This window comes from Brugia malayi, assembly GCF_000002995.4.
Source record: "Brugia malayi strain FR3 genome assembly, contig: Bm_v4_ChrX_scaffold_001, whole genome shotgun sequence".
Taxonomy (NCBI): domain Eukaryota; kingdom Metazoa; phylum Nematoda; class Chromadorea; order Rhabditida; family Onchocercidae; genus Brugia; species Brugia malayi.
This window is the reverse complement of record NW_025062479.1, coordinates 17,293,960-17,308,924: the sequence shown is the minus strand read 5'-3', so window position 1 is coordinate 17,308,924 and position 14,965 is coordinate 17,293,960. Positions and strand designations below refer to the sequence as shown.

The window sequence follows — 14,965 nt, the reverse complement described above, 5'->3', positions numbered from 1 at the left end:
AGCATACGAATGAGTCCTTTTTTTAAATATATATAATAAAGTACTTCAAATAACACAGGCGTAAAAAAATCTCGTCATCGAGGTATTTTATAAAATAATATCAAAGAATAAATTTAAAAGCCAGAAATCAGGAATTATATTTTCTAAACGCTTACTAAAGAAATTCAAAATGTATATAGCTCTAGCTTTAAATGGGACCGTAAGAGAAATAACCAAATGTTGCCATTCCATTTTCTATGAATGAATCACCGAATGTAATCTTTCATCGCGAAACATGTTCAGTACCGTCTTCTTTGAATCAAGTAACTCTTTGGCCCACTCGAGATCAATCACTGTGATATCACTAAAAGAAAGGAAATGCAAATGTAAAGAATATTGAAAAACAGGAAAAATATGAAAAAAGAAAATGAAAAAATTTGAGGAACCAAGCATGTACCAAACCATTCAATTCTTATTCTCAGAGAGGAGGAACCTTGAAACACTTTCAAGAAATAACTTCCATTAGACCAAGGAGCAAACAGAAAACATACCGAGCGTACAACTCATTTGTTCGAACGAGATCAGTAAAGATAAAGGCCGTTGGTCGAGAACGAGACAAACAAGAGGAAGGATGAATTTTTAGTGAGGTTCCAGGTGATATTAATAAACTATAACGGTCCTGTGATCTCTCATAAACACATGCATTCATGAAAAGACCCTGACAAAGTGTTTTCCTGAAATAACAGTATTATTCATGCTTAAGCTTTCGACCTTTCCTTCCTTCTTTCCTCTCAAATTTTTTAAACTTGATGTTATTTATATTCTGAGAACTTCAGTTATCTTCTCTTTCCTTTTTTTTGAAAACAAGTTTTTTCGGCCATCCAATTAACTAATATATTTATCTTTTTCCTGTATTACAGTTATTTGAAACCAGTTATCACCTGAGTCTGTCAGTATCAGTACCGCACGAACGAAAAATCAGTGAATTTTTTAGGCAAATATCGCGCAGTTGTCTTCGAATTTTGAAAACAGTATTAAGTAATCGCTGATGGACATGATTTGCTTCGCACCATTCCTTAACGAAATTCCGGATAAGTAGAAAGCAGTAAAACAATATCAAACATAACTTGAAAGACATATACAAATAAAATAAACTTGTTTTCATTAAACGTCTATACACATGTTACTAAAACCTCAGTCCAAACATCAGAGAATGTGATTAAAAAATTAAATGCCATGTCCGACAATCACGAAAACTAACACAGTTAAAGAATGGACTTAAATGGCATAAGAATTATAACTCGACCAAGTTCACACGAGTAGATCAAAAAACATACAAACATAGAGAATCGAAATAAATTAAAAAAGAGAAACTTTAAGAATACATGAATTACCTCTAACTTCTTCTCTTTCCGAGCTAAACGATATCCTCGGTAAACGTTCAGCAAGGTGCAGTGATCACCTTCGGGTGCTTCAAATTTACGCTTTGATAAATTTGTTCGTTCATGACCTACAGCTGAACTAACGAAAACGGAATCAATGGACATAAATGCCACAATTGTCAGAACTTCTTCCAAACATCCATTCTGCGAAGCTGCTATCAGAGCACTAAAATTCAACAAAAATAAGTTTTGAAAAATTGGAAAAAGTAAGACAGCAAATTTCGAGGATTAATAAATTAAAATTCGAAACAGTTACCAGTAACTTACCGTGCAAAAGCTGGATCAACCGGAAATGATGATAATCTTGTACCCATTTCAGTAAGTTTCAGTCTCCCTTTTTCATCAGGTTGCTTTACTGCATCCAACAGACGAAGATGTTTTTCAGCAGCTTCCAGTCCTTCTTTTTTGGGATTTGAAATTAAAGCTAATGATTTTATTCGTCGTAAACCAATACGTAACAGTTCGAGTAGCACCTGCAATGGACAAAATAGAGAAAACTATATACCTAAATCTTAATTCAAGCAAAGCTTCAATCCACTGTTCTAATTACTAAATTTTATCAGACATCAAGGAATAGTTCCTACGCAAAGGATTAAAATTTCTTTAAAAATAACAAGTTATTTTAAGGCTTTTGTCTTTCAATCATACCGAATTATTCTCCAATAATTTAGAACATTTAGTTATAACAAATCATTTGATTCAACTGCAAAAATACATCACACGAATTATTCCACAGTCTCTGAAAAGAACTTTTTTGCTAAATTTTACCACAGATAAATTGGATCGTAAAATTTCTGGAACTGTTATTTTGGATAATGAATGAAAATGTTTTTCCGAATAAAGCCGATAACATTTGCCCGGTGCTTCACGTCCAGCACGACCAGCTCTCTGCGTTGCTGAGCATTGTGAAATATTTTCCACACGAAGAATATCGATATGACGATCCGGAAGAAAGGTTCTAAACAGACATGACAAATCTTTAAAAAATTTTACCATGAATACATTTTGAAAACAAACAAAAACTCATTTCAGTTTGAATCACAAAATTCATGAACCAGAAGAAAACTGATATGAACCCTTCGGCACTTGAATTCATCTCTAATTGAAATAGATATGTCCATAAGTTATGGTCAGTGGAAGTCCCACTTTTTCTCTATCTGCATGCATGGTTCTTTAAAAACAAATAGTGATGCAATATTAGCTTGAATAAAAAAAATAACATCCTTCTAAAGCAGACAAAAAATAATAAAGAGAGAAATAAAGGGCTTCAATTGAGGCTTACTTCACTTTTATTTTTCCACTGTCAACAATAATCCGCACACCTGGTATAGTAATGGATGTTTCCGCTATATTTGTAGCGAAAATAACTTTGCGTGTGTGCTGGAAGCAGAAAATGAATTTTAACAAATTCAATTTGTTTTTGAAAACTTATTTAATTCTTTTTCATTTTATCCATTAACGATGTGAATTATTTAAAAGCTTGATATAACATTTGGCGTATGCTACTCAAAGGATGGTATATATATATATATATATATATATATATATATATCATTGTGAAATCAAAAGCATTAAATATTGGATTTATTTCAACCATTATTCGACATAAACACAAATTATTAACATCAAAATCGATTCCTCCAAATCTAATACATTTGTTCATCGGCTGGTGTTATTTGTTATTCTCATCCTTTTGCATCAAGTAGATTGATTCGATTATATAAAAGATTTACTACAAGACAATAAAACTACAGCTAACTATAAAATTTACAATAATGATTTAAAACACTGTTGTTTCCCTCTCCCTAATCAACCTTAATTAAACAATAAATTTTAATGACTTGAAAATCATACTGGTATGCCTGCTGGTTCAAAAACCCGCATTTGTGCCGATGGTGGGAGACCCGCATAGAGTGGGAGAGCTACCAAATCACCCGGTAGAAGTCTTGAAGCTTCCTGCACTTTCTTACATGCTGTTTCAATTTCTTCCTGTCCAGTTAAAAATGCCAATACATCGGAGCTGAACAGTAAAATTCAGAGCTTAAAATTAAGCAGCAGATAGAAGTGGAAAAGAAAGATAAAAGATTACAACATAAAGTACTACCAAACTTTAATCTGGTATAAAAATTAACTGACACAACTAGATTTTAAAGAAATCACTTGCGGAAAGAATTCACCTTAGTGGTTCAGTACGATGGATTTGCAAAACCGTTGTCAAAACATTGAACACATAATCATCATCTTTTTTATCCAATGAATTTGCATAAAAAATCTGTAAAGTAAAAATCGCATTTCATATGCGCAAAATAATGAAGACTTTCTTCTTAAACAATGAATTTATTTCATTCATAACTAAAACTGGTGCCATTTCTTTTACTTAATATATCTAATGTCTATGTTTTATATGCATAACATACAATAATTTTCTATATTATAATGTCTTATATTTTCCTACATGCAACAACTAGTGTTCAATCAACGCTAATATGTACAGAAGTTGGTAAGTTTAATTGCATATATATATATATTCTACAGGTTGCATTTTCCTTCTCAAATAGTGAAGAGAGATTGCTACATGTTTAATAACGAAAGCTTTTCACAGTTTAGTATAATAAATTAGCCTCTTACCTCGACTGGATAGGTTCTTCCTTGTACTATGTATACCGGTGCATTGTCAAAATATTCCGAAAAAACATTAGTTTCCAATGTAGCTGACATGATAACAACCTAAAATTAGACATTGATATTTGCGCAATTCCTCAGAACTTAGAGATAAACTATTTTAAGTTACAAATAACTGAATATATTAAGAAACAGTAATCAAATAAACTAATAAAAAACGCAACTTTAATGGATTGGATGTACCTAACCGCTGCTTATAACAGAGCTTCAGCAAATATAACAAGATATCTGTATGAACGGAACGTTCATGAGCTTCATCGACAATTACAATAGAATAAGGTGTGAGTAACGAATCATAAAATGTTTCACGTAAAAAGATACCATCGGTACCGTAAACAATCTTTGTTTCATCACTTGTGGTATTTTCAAACCTCACCTTATAGGCAACCTGAAATTTACCTTTTGCTAAGTTCCCGTTGGTTACTTCATAATTTTAACCAGTTAATACTAATTTTTCACTAATTTTAGTTAAACAAATCTTCCGCTTTTAGCAAATCTGTATTGTGTTCTAAAACATAATATTGGTATCGCCAACACACGACTTGTAATACAAATACATTGTATTCAATAAAGCTATGGTATAGGATAGTTAATAATAGTTCAGATCGATATTTCTTTTACAATCCCAGTGTTTCTTTCACTTTTTGCTATTTGTTGAAAAATATTTTAAATCATTTGCTTATGTTTTAGCTTTGTGCTGTTAAACAAACAACACCCACTGTATTTCTGCAAATATAAATATTACTTGTATAAAATAATTTTACCACTTCACCAAGATTTGCATTCATTTCCAAAGCTACACGTTTCGCAAGTGTTATTGCAGCAACACGGCGTGGCTGTGTAACAGCCAAAAGACCACTACCGATCAAACCTTCATTATAACAAATCTGAACAATTATGATTAGCAAAAAATGTAGTGTATTTTAAATATTGCAAGTCTGAGAGCATAAGCTTTACGAAGAAGGTCAACAAATTAGCTAAGAAATGTCATCGTTTTTCGACAAAATTCACTTTAATGTAATGAAATGAAGCAATAAATGAGGTAGTCACATGTCATATTTTGTAGCGGGAAACTTGCAACTTGGAATTATGGATTCTCCTCTTACTGCTTTGCATAATTTGCAAGACAAAAAGGTAAAATAGGTTTGGAATTCTCTCTTTGAAAGATTTATCAACATTTTAATATATCTTTCTAAAAAATAAATTCAAGTTTCATGGACAATAAGACAAGCAGCAAGATTTTGAAAACAAATCAGGTTTAGACAAAGATTCAAAAGAGAAAGACATCGTGCGTACCTGAGGAATCTGTGTACTTTTACCACTTCCAGTTTCACCAACAATGACTGATATGCCATTTTGCCTTATCACTTCCGCCAACTGTAAATGAACACCATCGACTGGTAATTCCTTGCGACGAAATTTTTTCTGAAGAACAAAAATTCTTTCTCAGATTAGAGTTACGAATGACAGTTTGGAACTATTTAGCAAGATGAAATTATCAGCAACAGATAAGCTGATGACATATGGGTGACACAGAAAGAAGGATTTTAACCAGACATGCATCCCGTTTAAATAAAAACGCAAAATCTTTCCAAAAAATTCTGTTCCTAAAACTTCATTGCTAAAGTACCAAACTCTACAATTCTATACTTAATACGATAATCCAGACATTAAACACGTCTTCTGAGTTAGAAACCAACAGACACTACAAATGCTGATATGTAATCTTACAAATCATTTGTGATACTTTGTCAAAACTAACTTACTTATTAATCAGTTCCTCTATTACTTTTAAATTTGTACTTGGTAGTATTTAAAAAACGCCGTAAGAAAATGAATTATTTATAACCCTAACGAAATGAAGAGTCATAAGTTAACCTTAGCTACAGGACACTGATCGATGTTACATGCATTTTGTTTATACCGCTTCCCGCTCATAATCTCGTTTATATCCAATTACTTCGTCCAAGTACTTCAATAGTGACTGCCGACCGTAATTCTGAGGAAAAAGTAAGAATTACAACGACGGGACAATTACAGCTAAATAAGTGATTACCTATGACGGGACCACAGCGATAACACAGGACTAGTTATGAGACGACGAGCAACAGAGAAAAACATAAACTCATGGTAGGCTAGAAATATATTCCGCATGATATAATGAGATGAGAAGCATGCACGGGAGATATCCATTTATGATATAAATATTCAACAACTATTGAAGTAGAGCTCAAACTGCCATCGAAGAGAGCTGCATAAGCATTATCAGGTCCTGAAATGATTTCTTGTATTTTGAGAGAGTTTCTTATGCATGTAATCACTTTAAGAATCGTTGGGAAGATAGCAGCGGTCTAGTCAGCTGACTTGCCATAAAACAACTACATTGTGACGGAGATGACTCATGCAGGTTGGTTGAGAAATGAGTCTTTTTGTGGAGGAGAGGCGGAGCCTGTGTGTGTGTGTGGTTGTGTCTGTCGTAGTAGGCGTTTCGTATACGCCGAGGGGTGTAGATGCAGTTCTGCTGGGTCGTGTTAGGGACACAGGCTTCTTGGTCGCTGGCTCATCAGAAGTCTTCCCCGGTCTCCCTTTTCACTCTCACAAATGTGTTAAGGGCACGAGTGATGACTTATCAATTGCATTCATCGAATTTCGAGGAAAGGCTTTGGCAGCAGAACTGTTATATTCTAACATTTAAATTACTATTGTTTAGTTTGTATTGTTTGTTGATTACAGAAATTTGAATTTCTAACTATTTCTTTTCTCAATATTTTTTAATAATTGTTTTGCTTTTTAATTTAATGTAACTAATTGAGGACAAAGTGAAAAGTGAATAATGGTAGTCGAAGGAACAGTAGTAATGTGTTGATTAGAAATATCTCGTTTACATCGCTTTGTTGAGTCGTTGGTTTGTCGTAGGTTCGGTGTTATTTAAGTATTTCTCTGTCTGTTTGATTAAACTGATCGTTTAAATTTGGAGTTTCCCCTGGTCGGTTTTATGCTCAGTTTTACGCTGATCTTCATCTTCTTGCTTTTTGCTGTAAAGAGATTTACATATTTTCGTTAGTGTTATGTGGTATTCTTGTAAAATGGAAGTAGGGCTCACTTTACATGGACGTAAAAAGCATTTAGTCAAGAAGTTATCAAGTGGTGAAACATGTGAACGAAAGATTAACTGTGTTTCTTTATAAGTTAACTTAGGCTTGAACTTTAATTCCTGTTTGTTCGTCATATTTTTAGTAGTGTGTCCTAGTCATTAGAATTATACTCAATTTTTTAGCCTTCAAGGTTGTGATATATGTTTGTTTATCATTTGATCGACTGTGTGAAATCAAATTGCCAGACATGTCAAGAAATATCGAAAGTGTGGAAAGTATGTTAAATAACGGCACCTGTGACGGCAGGTATTCTATGAATATGAAAACTTTCGATGGACGAAATCGTCTGAAAACTGTTACTGATAGTATTGCGCAATCAGTTGATCGACAAGTAATGCATTGAGCTTTTCTCTACTTAATCGTTTGCTTTTTCAGTCTCCCTCTCGTTACTGTACCTATTTTTTCATGCTTTGACAGATTTGAAGAAATTTATTTTTATTATTCTTATTCTTACATTGTTTTCTTCTTCTTGGGCTAGGGTGTTATTGATACCTTTCGTTTAGGGTTAGGGTTACGCGAAAGCGCTTATTTACCGGATTATATGGTAAAGTTAAGAATCAGTTGATCATGAAAAGGAACCTTTTTGCAGTATGATGGAATTTTAGGATTCGCTAATGCTCTGTCAGCAGTTGCAAGAACAAGATGGTTTTGACTTTATGGATCAGAGCATGGACCTAACTCCGTATTTAAGAGATCTTCGAGGGATAGATGACGGCGGTGAAGATCTGGAGCCCATGGTTGATAAACAAAGGGTATTGGAATGTGACATACAAATGCAACATGGTGTTTGTGAATCTACTACTCAGTATGAAGATTTGAGAAGCATTGGTAATATGCTACTTCTTTTCGATGTATTAGGTCATTTTATGGGGCATATTCATGCTCTGCTAATTTATTTTGTTACAGTGGAGCTGAATTCGGGGTTAAAATAGATTCTTAAGGTAAATTTTTCAGCAGAAGCTATAAAATCGGGCGCAAGTCTGGATGATGTATCGGTTGCAGTTCCGGAAACATCGGGTTTTGCAGCAAATTTCCAGCCCGTAAAAATGGAAATAACTAATGAGGACAGGAAAGGAGAGCGAGAAACTCGGCCGACAATATCTGTGAAGAAGGATATGCCAGAACAGATCGGAATCTCTTTTACACCAACTATCAAGCCTAGAAAGTATTCACTGAAGCCAGAAGTATGCTTGGACACATTCATTTAGCAGTCTTTAGCAGCTTTGAATTTGAAACTTAAAATGGAGTTGAAAATATTGGGCGGATGAGTTATTTTTCTAACATAACAATTTCTGATATGACAATATAGTTGATTATTTATATATTTCCATCCTAATTTGTTGAAGATATAGTTACTTGATGTTTCATTTTTTTATAAACTAATAAATGCATAAATAAATTTTTTCTCTTACAGGCGGAAAAAAAAAATCCATTGTATCGGCTGAAACGTGAAAAAAACAATGATGCCGTAAGACGATCACGTACTAAAGCAAAGCAGCAACAAAAAATGAAGGATGAGCAAATCAAGCAACTTCAGCGTCAAATTACTGATTTTGGTAAAGCAGTAAATATCAAGGATGAGCAAATCGTTCATCTTGAAAATGCGATTTGTGAAGTGAGAGAAGAAAATCGGCATTTACGTGTCGAAAATATGCGACTGAAGAGTGAATTATATCAAGCAAAAAAGCGGTATTCTGCTCGTACTGTTTAATGTGACGCTTGCTGACTGGAAATAAATATAGGTTCTTTTCTTCATTTAACTAGAGATCATTCATTTTTGTGGTTTCCTAATTTTGATTCATGTAGAAGTACTGAATTTTTTATTTGTAAAATATCCGTACGAAAAATAGTATTGAAATGTCTTAAATCACCAAAAGATCACGTATCAATGATTATTTCACTCCCAGTCATGATCATAATCTCCTATTTCAGCATTGTTATCTTTTACTGAGTTAATTAATGCTTTATTGCTAGATTTTTCTTATGTTCATCTCGAGAAATTTGCAAAGCGTGTTTTTGTTCCAGTTGGCACGGAGATTTATGCGTGTTTTTGTTCACAAAACAGATTTTCATGGCTTATCTTCTATCAGGTTATAGAGTGGTACAGCTCCGTCATTGCGGCAAGCCAAATAATGATTTGTTTTTTTTTCTTTCTTGAGTTTTCTTTTTAAATTTCCGGTTGTAGTCTTCATTTAATTCGATAAGTTCGGGTTGTTGTTGCCGGTAAAATTGTTGGAATATTGATGTTAACTTTTTCTTTACGGCAACTTTGCCATTTTTTAATATTCAGTAGCATATATTGTTTCATGTGAAGACATGCATTTTTCTGCCGGTTGAGATATATCAATACGGCTTTAGTTCTTGTATTTTGATAAAATTTACAAACCGGTAATTGAATGAAGTTTTGAAAAATTGACAGTGTATTTAGGGTTTGAGTCGTGCTCATTCTTTTTGTCGGTCTTCCAACAAAATTTTTCGATGCAAGACCGAGTAGGTAGTGAGGACCTTAAAAGGGTTTTTGCAGACCGTAACGTGCTTCAATTAACATTAGCCAGTTGGCTTATCCGGCTATCAACATCGTTGAAAACCGCGGATATAATTGTCCGCTTCCCTGTGATTTCTACCACTTTTAGAGAATAAATAATGGAATACTCCAGACAGGTGCTTCTGTAATACTCCGGCGCATTTTTATTCTAGAGTATGAAATTGATGCAAAATTCTTGGGATGGGAGGGACAACAATAGAAGGGAAATGTGAAAAGAAAAGGAATATTTGAAAGTAGTGGAGGATCGAGGTTTTTGATAGTTCGCAGGAATTCAGGTGGGGTTCAATTACAGGACGAAGAGTATGAACTATATCTTATTTTTGTCTGCAAAAGATTATTAAATACAGGATATGAAGTACTCACATGCTATGGATCTTTATCATTTACTGTTATCTTCAATGCATATGTAATTTAAAATAACAGTAAGACATGATTTCATAATATTTATGGTGAATAACTTTTTTGTAATATCTTCGGAAACCTAGTGCTCTCCCATAGTCATTTATTTAGGTATTTCAAAGAATCATGTCAAACTGCGCAACCCACAGAGGCAGAATTTTAGTCAAAGGTGTAAATGGTTTATTATGAATAATAACCAACTTCAAACTTGTTTCACATTGAATCATAAGCAATCTAACAATTGCTTATATGTCTATCTTTTCTCTTGATACACCCAAGCTCGTTCATAATGGTGACTTCTTAGCCAATAAATTTGCGGCCGCCGCTTCAACATCATTTCCGCACTGTATAAGCATTGCACGAGCTGCTGCTTCTTCAAAACCAAGTGCCATCAGTGAAGCCAGTTTTGCGCTATCCACTTCCACTGCAAAACGTAATTCCAATCCATAACAAAAAAAAAAGCTGAAGTAAACTGAAACTAGCGACTGCTTTTTAATCTTAAACTTATCTAGAAAAATTTTACTAAGATATACCATTCGCAGTGGTCGCATTTGTAGTCCCAAATCGCTCAAGATTTCTTTGCGGAACTTCTGAGTCTGGTAGAAAATGTGTAACTGCTGATTCACCGAATCTGTGAAACGTTTTTATAAAACCTGTACCATTTCATCCCGGTAGATATTCAATGCCTTCTTTTTAATAAATCAAACTTCGGCATAATTAAAAATAAGGCGTTGAATACATCTCGGGATGAATGGTACAGCTTTAAATCACCACTTAATTTCATTTTTCGTTTTTCATTTAAACACTTGCGTATTGCATAGTTTTGTACTAGCCCAACCGACAATGTCAAGAACATTTAACATCAAATATAAAGAATTATCTCACCGTAAACAATTGATTTGTAAATCAATGACACAACGGTGTCGTTTAAGAATGTCGAGGCCAAGCAAAACGTCAATATCACGATTTGCCAGAACATCAAAATTACATGAGAAAAATTGTTCTTCAATTTGAACTTGGCCTAAAACATTACAACACTGATATAAAAACATGCATATGACTGCCCGTTATTTGTAGTTGCAATCACCGATCAATACTGTAGTACAAGAAAAATTACCACTTACAGGCATGTATTTTTCCTAATAATTGTTGGGCACCACCAACTCCGTGCACCGTTGCTTGAAACCTTTGATCCACTAAGCGCATCAAATTACAACGTTGCGCAACGGAATCGGACAATATCGACACTTGTGCTCCTGGCAATGGGAACTTTTGACTTCGAGTTTAAAAGTTGGTCTGGTGAACCAGTAGACTTCTCAAATAAAGAAATCTATAACAGAACGCCATAATGAAGAAAGATTTTCATAAAATACTAACAAGAAAACTTATTATAAAAGAAAATTTCATTGCAAAAGTTATCGTCACTTTAATATATCTGTTATTAAAGTATTCAACAGAAATACCTGTTGGTCAAACAAACCTGAATCCACGAATGCTTTTACTTCAACCCCATTTATTTTCATCTTGATGTACAACATCGATACAGGTATATAAGCTTCTGGCATATGTTCCATTGCGAACTGATGTGAAAAATCGATGTTTTCACGTTGGATTTGTTCCGCAATCAGTCGCTGTCCTTCGGCACTTGTTGGATCAAGCATTGCTCGTTCTCGGGCAAACGCACTTTGTCGTTCGGCGATATATTTCATTTTAAACATATCTGCAACAGAATCGTCATCAGTACTTGAACATATGAACAAAATTATGTTTTCGCAAGATATAAATGAAAACTGAAAACGAAGTTAAGCAAATCATATGTAAAGTCATGATGATAGCTGCTATACTGATCTACCAGCCAAAAAAGAGTTTTTTTTAAGTACAAATTAAAAAAAAATAAAATAAAATACTCTTTCAACATATTCCTTCTGCACTTTTTATTTCTGCTAAATTTCATCCGCTGTATAAAAAATGAGAAAGATCAGGAAGCTAATGCACCATTAAACTCTTTTCTTCAGACAACTGTCAACAAAACTTTAAGCATATTTCAAGTATTATGCTAGATTTCTTACCAAAATTATTTTGATCAACTGCAGCAATTAAATTCGGCACAACATTACGCAAACGGTTACGACGTTCTGCGCTATTCCGGAGTCCATCGAACAACGTACGAAGCTAAAAAACAAATGTGTAAATTTGATTAACAGCACTGAATATTTCTGTTTTCAGCACAATAAACTATTATAAGATTTTTCAACTAGAGATGAAACTATTACTCTTTCCTCCTTCTCTCCTCAAATAATTGCTGGTAGGAACTGGACGAAATAAAGCTTAGATTAAAATGCAAGGCTCACTTACTATTTACATTGAAGAAAGTTTTAAGAAACTACTTTCTTTCATACTTTCATACTAAAATGACACTTTTAGACAGTATATAAAGTATAGCTATAATAAAAATAACTTCAGCAAGTTCACTGTCTTTCAGATTCTTGTCGCGACGCATGCTGTCTTGTGGCACTCTAATTGACTTTACTAAATCAGTAATCACAGCACTCGAAAATTGAGGTTGTACGGATGATGTTGTCGGCATGTCTGCTACCAGAACAATTACATCATTGTCGTATATTTTCCAGTCCTGCAAAAAGATATTATCAGTGAATTTTCCAGAAATTTATCATTTCCATACGTTACATTTATTCAAAAATGGTAATCCGCAACAGAAGCACAGTGTGAATGTAAAATTAAATTAAATTTTTTCGCATTACCTGAAGCTCCCTTAAGAATTAAATTTCTTTTTCAACAAGACTAGCTGATCATAAACACAGGTAATGAGACCATATATTTCCAAAATGTAGTATTTTTCGGAGTAAATTTTATGTTGGAGAGTTCTTGTTTATTAGAATATTAGAATCAAAAATCTTTTTTTTTTTATAAACTACAAATTAATTCATAAATAGTTTCCAACAGTCTCTTTAACTTGACGTAGTTGTCATTTTGTCAACCTATTAAGATTTAGTTAAAACCAACATTCAAAGTTGTTTTCAAATTATTTGCATTCACATTTATTGTATGACCATTATGAATAATTTTTAACTGCGACATCGGTACACCATTCAGGACAGGAATTTCGAATCTGCAAAGTGCCAAAAAATTTTCCATTTCCATGTCGCTGTTTACTTCGAGTGGAAACACATTTGCACCAGTCAAGTCGCATGTGACTGTAATCTTCATTGCAGTAACTCAGGCCGATATATTTTCCACTTTTGAATATACTTGGTTTATAAGACTGAAATTTCGATTGATTGACTGGTTGAAGTTTCTCAGAATTTTCCGACAAAAAGCTAGCAAGAAATTATATTTCTTTATTATTAAACTGGCACATATGCACTTGTGTAATTGATCGATAATGATGATTTCTAAAAAATAGATTTATTAAAAATACAACTCGAAAGTGAAATGGAGTTCAATAAATTAAAAGAAGCATAGAAACTTTCCTTTAAGCTTGAAGTAGAAATTTCACTCCAGAAATGAAATTTCACTCCTAGGCTTAAATACCTATCCTAATCAGATAACCGCTCCAGAAACTACTAACAAAATTTATCAAACTTAAGTGATAAAGTCAAATACGTTCATCAAAACTTGTATTATTAGAAGACAATAAAATATATCTGCTAAGCACGCGCAAAAAACCTCAAAGTTGAATTAAGAGAGATTACTATAAAAAATTCTACAATTTTCATCCGGGTTTCACCAGAGTTGAGTTATCCTCCAGTTTTGTTAAGTGCATTGCAAAATGTAGTTCACCGAGAAAATCCTATGTGATATAAATTATATCGGTTTATTGTTATTATTATTTGATCATAAAAAGTTACAACTGCAAACTTCTTATTTTTCGTTGAAGGCGCTCAAATTGCTCGTGTCTCATTTTGATAATCATAATAACAGTAAACCGTAAACTTTAATGACTATAAACGTAGAAAGATAACTGATTATAAAAACGATAAGGTCAATTTAACTGTATAGAGAAACAAGGAGGTATATATCGCAGACTTATCCTCGGATTAATAGGGCTAAATACTTAGTAAATAATTAAGAAGCCAAATTCACTTTTCAACTGCACGATAGGAACTGATTGTACTTAGCAGATGACTCGTATCAAACTAAGACCAATTAATAACTCCACCAATAATTACCAGCGCTTGATTTGAATATACCTAGACATATTGAATGAAGCAATATAAGGCCAATTTGAATCAAAAAACTTTCAAACATATATTACGCATAATAAAATTTAATTCAATAGTTCCGCTTGCTACCAAGCTCAGCAACAGGTGCTCTAAATAAGGCGTAACAATATACATCGATTGGCATACTTCCTGATCGACGGCCTGCATAATATTCATTCAGTTCAGACAAAAGCTATGTAATTCACCACCATTTGCACAGTTAAAACAAAAACAAAAAAAAAAAAATATCTGGGAACTCCTTACAGATGGCAAAAATGAGTATTCGAGTTCTCTGAAACAGATTTTGATTCTCAATCTGAAATCTTCACTTGGAAATTATTCTAATTTATTCCATCCATTATATAAATATCTCTTTCCATAATGATGAGATGTCTCTTAATAATACCCCTATGGTAATACTGAGTAATCGTAGAAATGTTCTCAATAATTTTCGACAATTAATTTACAGCATGGATTAATGTACAGATAGGAGAAAATGGAATCTTCCATGCTCTTTACTGAAACAAAATAGTGAATTTA

At 33.3% G+C, this 14,965-nt stretch overlaps 3 protein-coding genes across 5 annotated transcripts; 1 reads left to right on the top strand and 2 right to left on the bottom strand.

Moving 5' to 3' along the window:
* Positions 1 to 234: 234 nt before the first annotated feature.
* Positions 235 to 6,041, bottom strand: Bma-let-355 (Uncharacterized protein; the record flags this gene model as incomplete). Its single annotated transcript, XM_043075176.1, has 14 exons — positions 235 to 343; positions 531 to 713; positions 921 to 1,054; positions 1,374 to 1,587; positions 1,689 to 1,894; positions 2,190 to 2,379; positions 2,704 to 2,801; positions 3,276 to 3,441; positions 3,599 to 3,693; positions 4,050 to 4,148; positions 4,342 to 4,491; positions 4,868 to 4,990; positions 5,400 to 5,528; positions 5,982 to 6,041. The coding sequence occupies 14 exons, from the start codon at positions 6,039 to 6,041 to the stop codon at positions 235 to 237; spliced, it is 1,956 nt and encodes a 651-aa protein (XP_042931110.1).
* A 1,404-nt stretch (positions 6,042 to 7,445) lies between these two features.
* Positions 7,446 to 8,969, top strand: Bm6558 (Uncharacterized protein; the record flags this gene model as incomplete). The annotated part of the gene is made up of 4 exons (XM_001897922.2): positions 7,446 to 7,589; positions 7,864 to 8,086; positions 8,213 to 8,442; positions 8,673 to 8,969. 4 exons carry the CDS (start codon positions 7,446 to 7,448, stop codon positions 8,967 to 8,969), a joined length of 894 nt encoding a protein of 297 aa, XP_001897957.2.
* Positions 8,970 to 10,486: 1,517 nt separating this feature from the next.
* On the bottom strand, positions 10,487 to 13,430 carry Bma-ddi-1 (Uncharacterized protein; the record flags this gene model as incomplete). 3 transcript variants are annotated; one of them, XM_001897921.2, is made up of 8 exons in its annotated part: positions 10,487 to 10,626; positions 10,736 to 10,833; positions 11,088 to 11,223; positions 11,327 to 11,458; positions 11,683 to 11,922; positions 12,272 to 12,374; positions 12,661 to 12,834; positions 13,227 to 13,430. In XM_001897921.2, 8 exons carry the CDS (start codon positions 13,428 to 13,430, stop codon positions 10,487 to 10,489), a joined length of 1,227 nt encoding a protein of 408 aa, XP_001897956.1. The 3 variants fall into 3 exon arrangements, with proteins under 3 accessions (XP_001897956.1, XP_042931108.1, XP_042931109.1); XM_043075174.1 differs by having other exon boundaries at positions 13,227 to 13,301; XM_043075175.1 differs by lacking the exon at positions 13,227 to 13,430 and having other exon boundaries at positions 12,661 to 12,789.
* Positions 13,431 to 14,965: the final 1,535 nt, after the last annotated feature.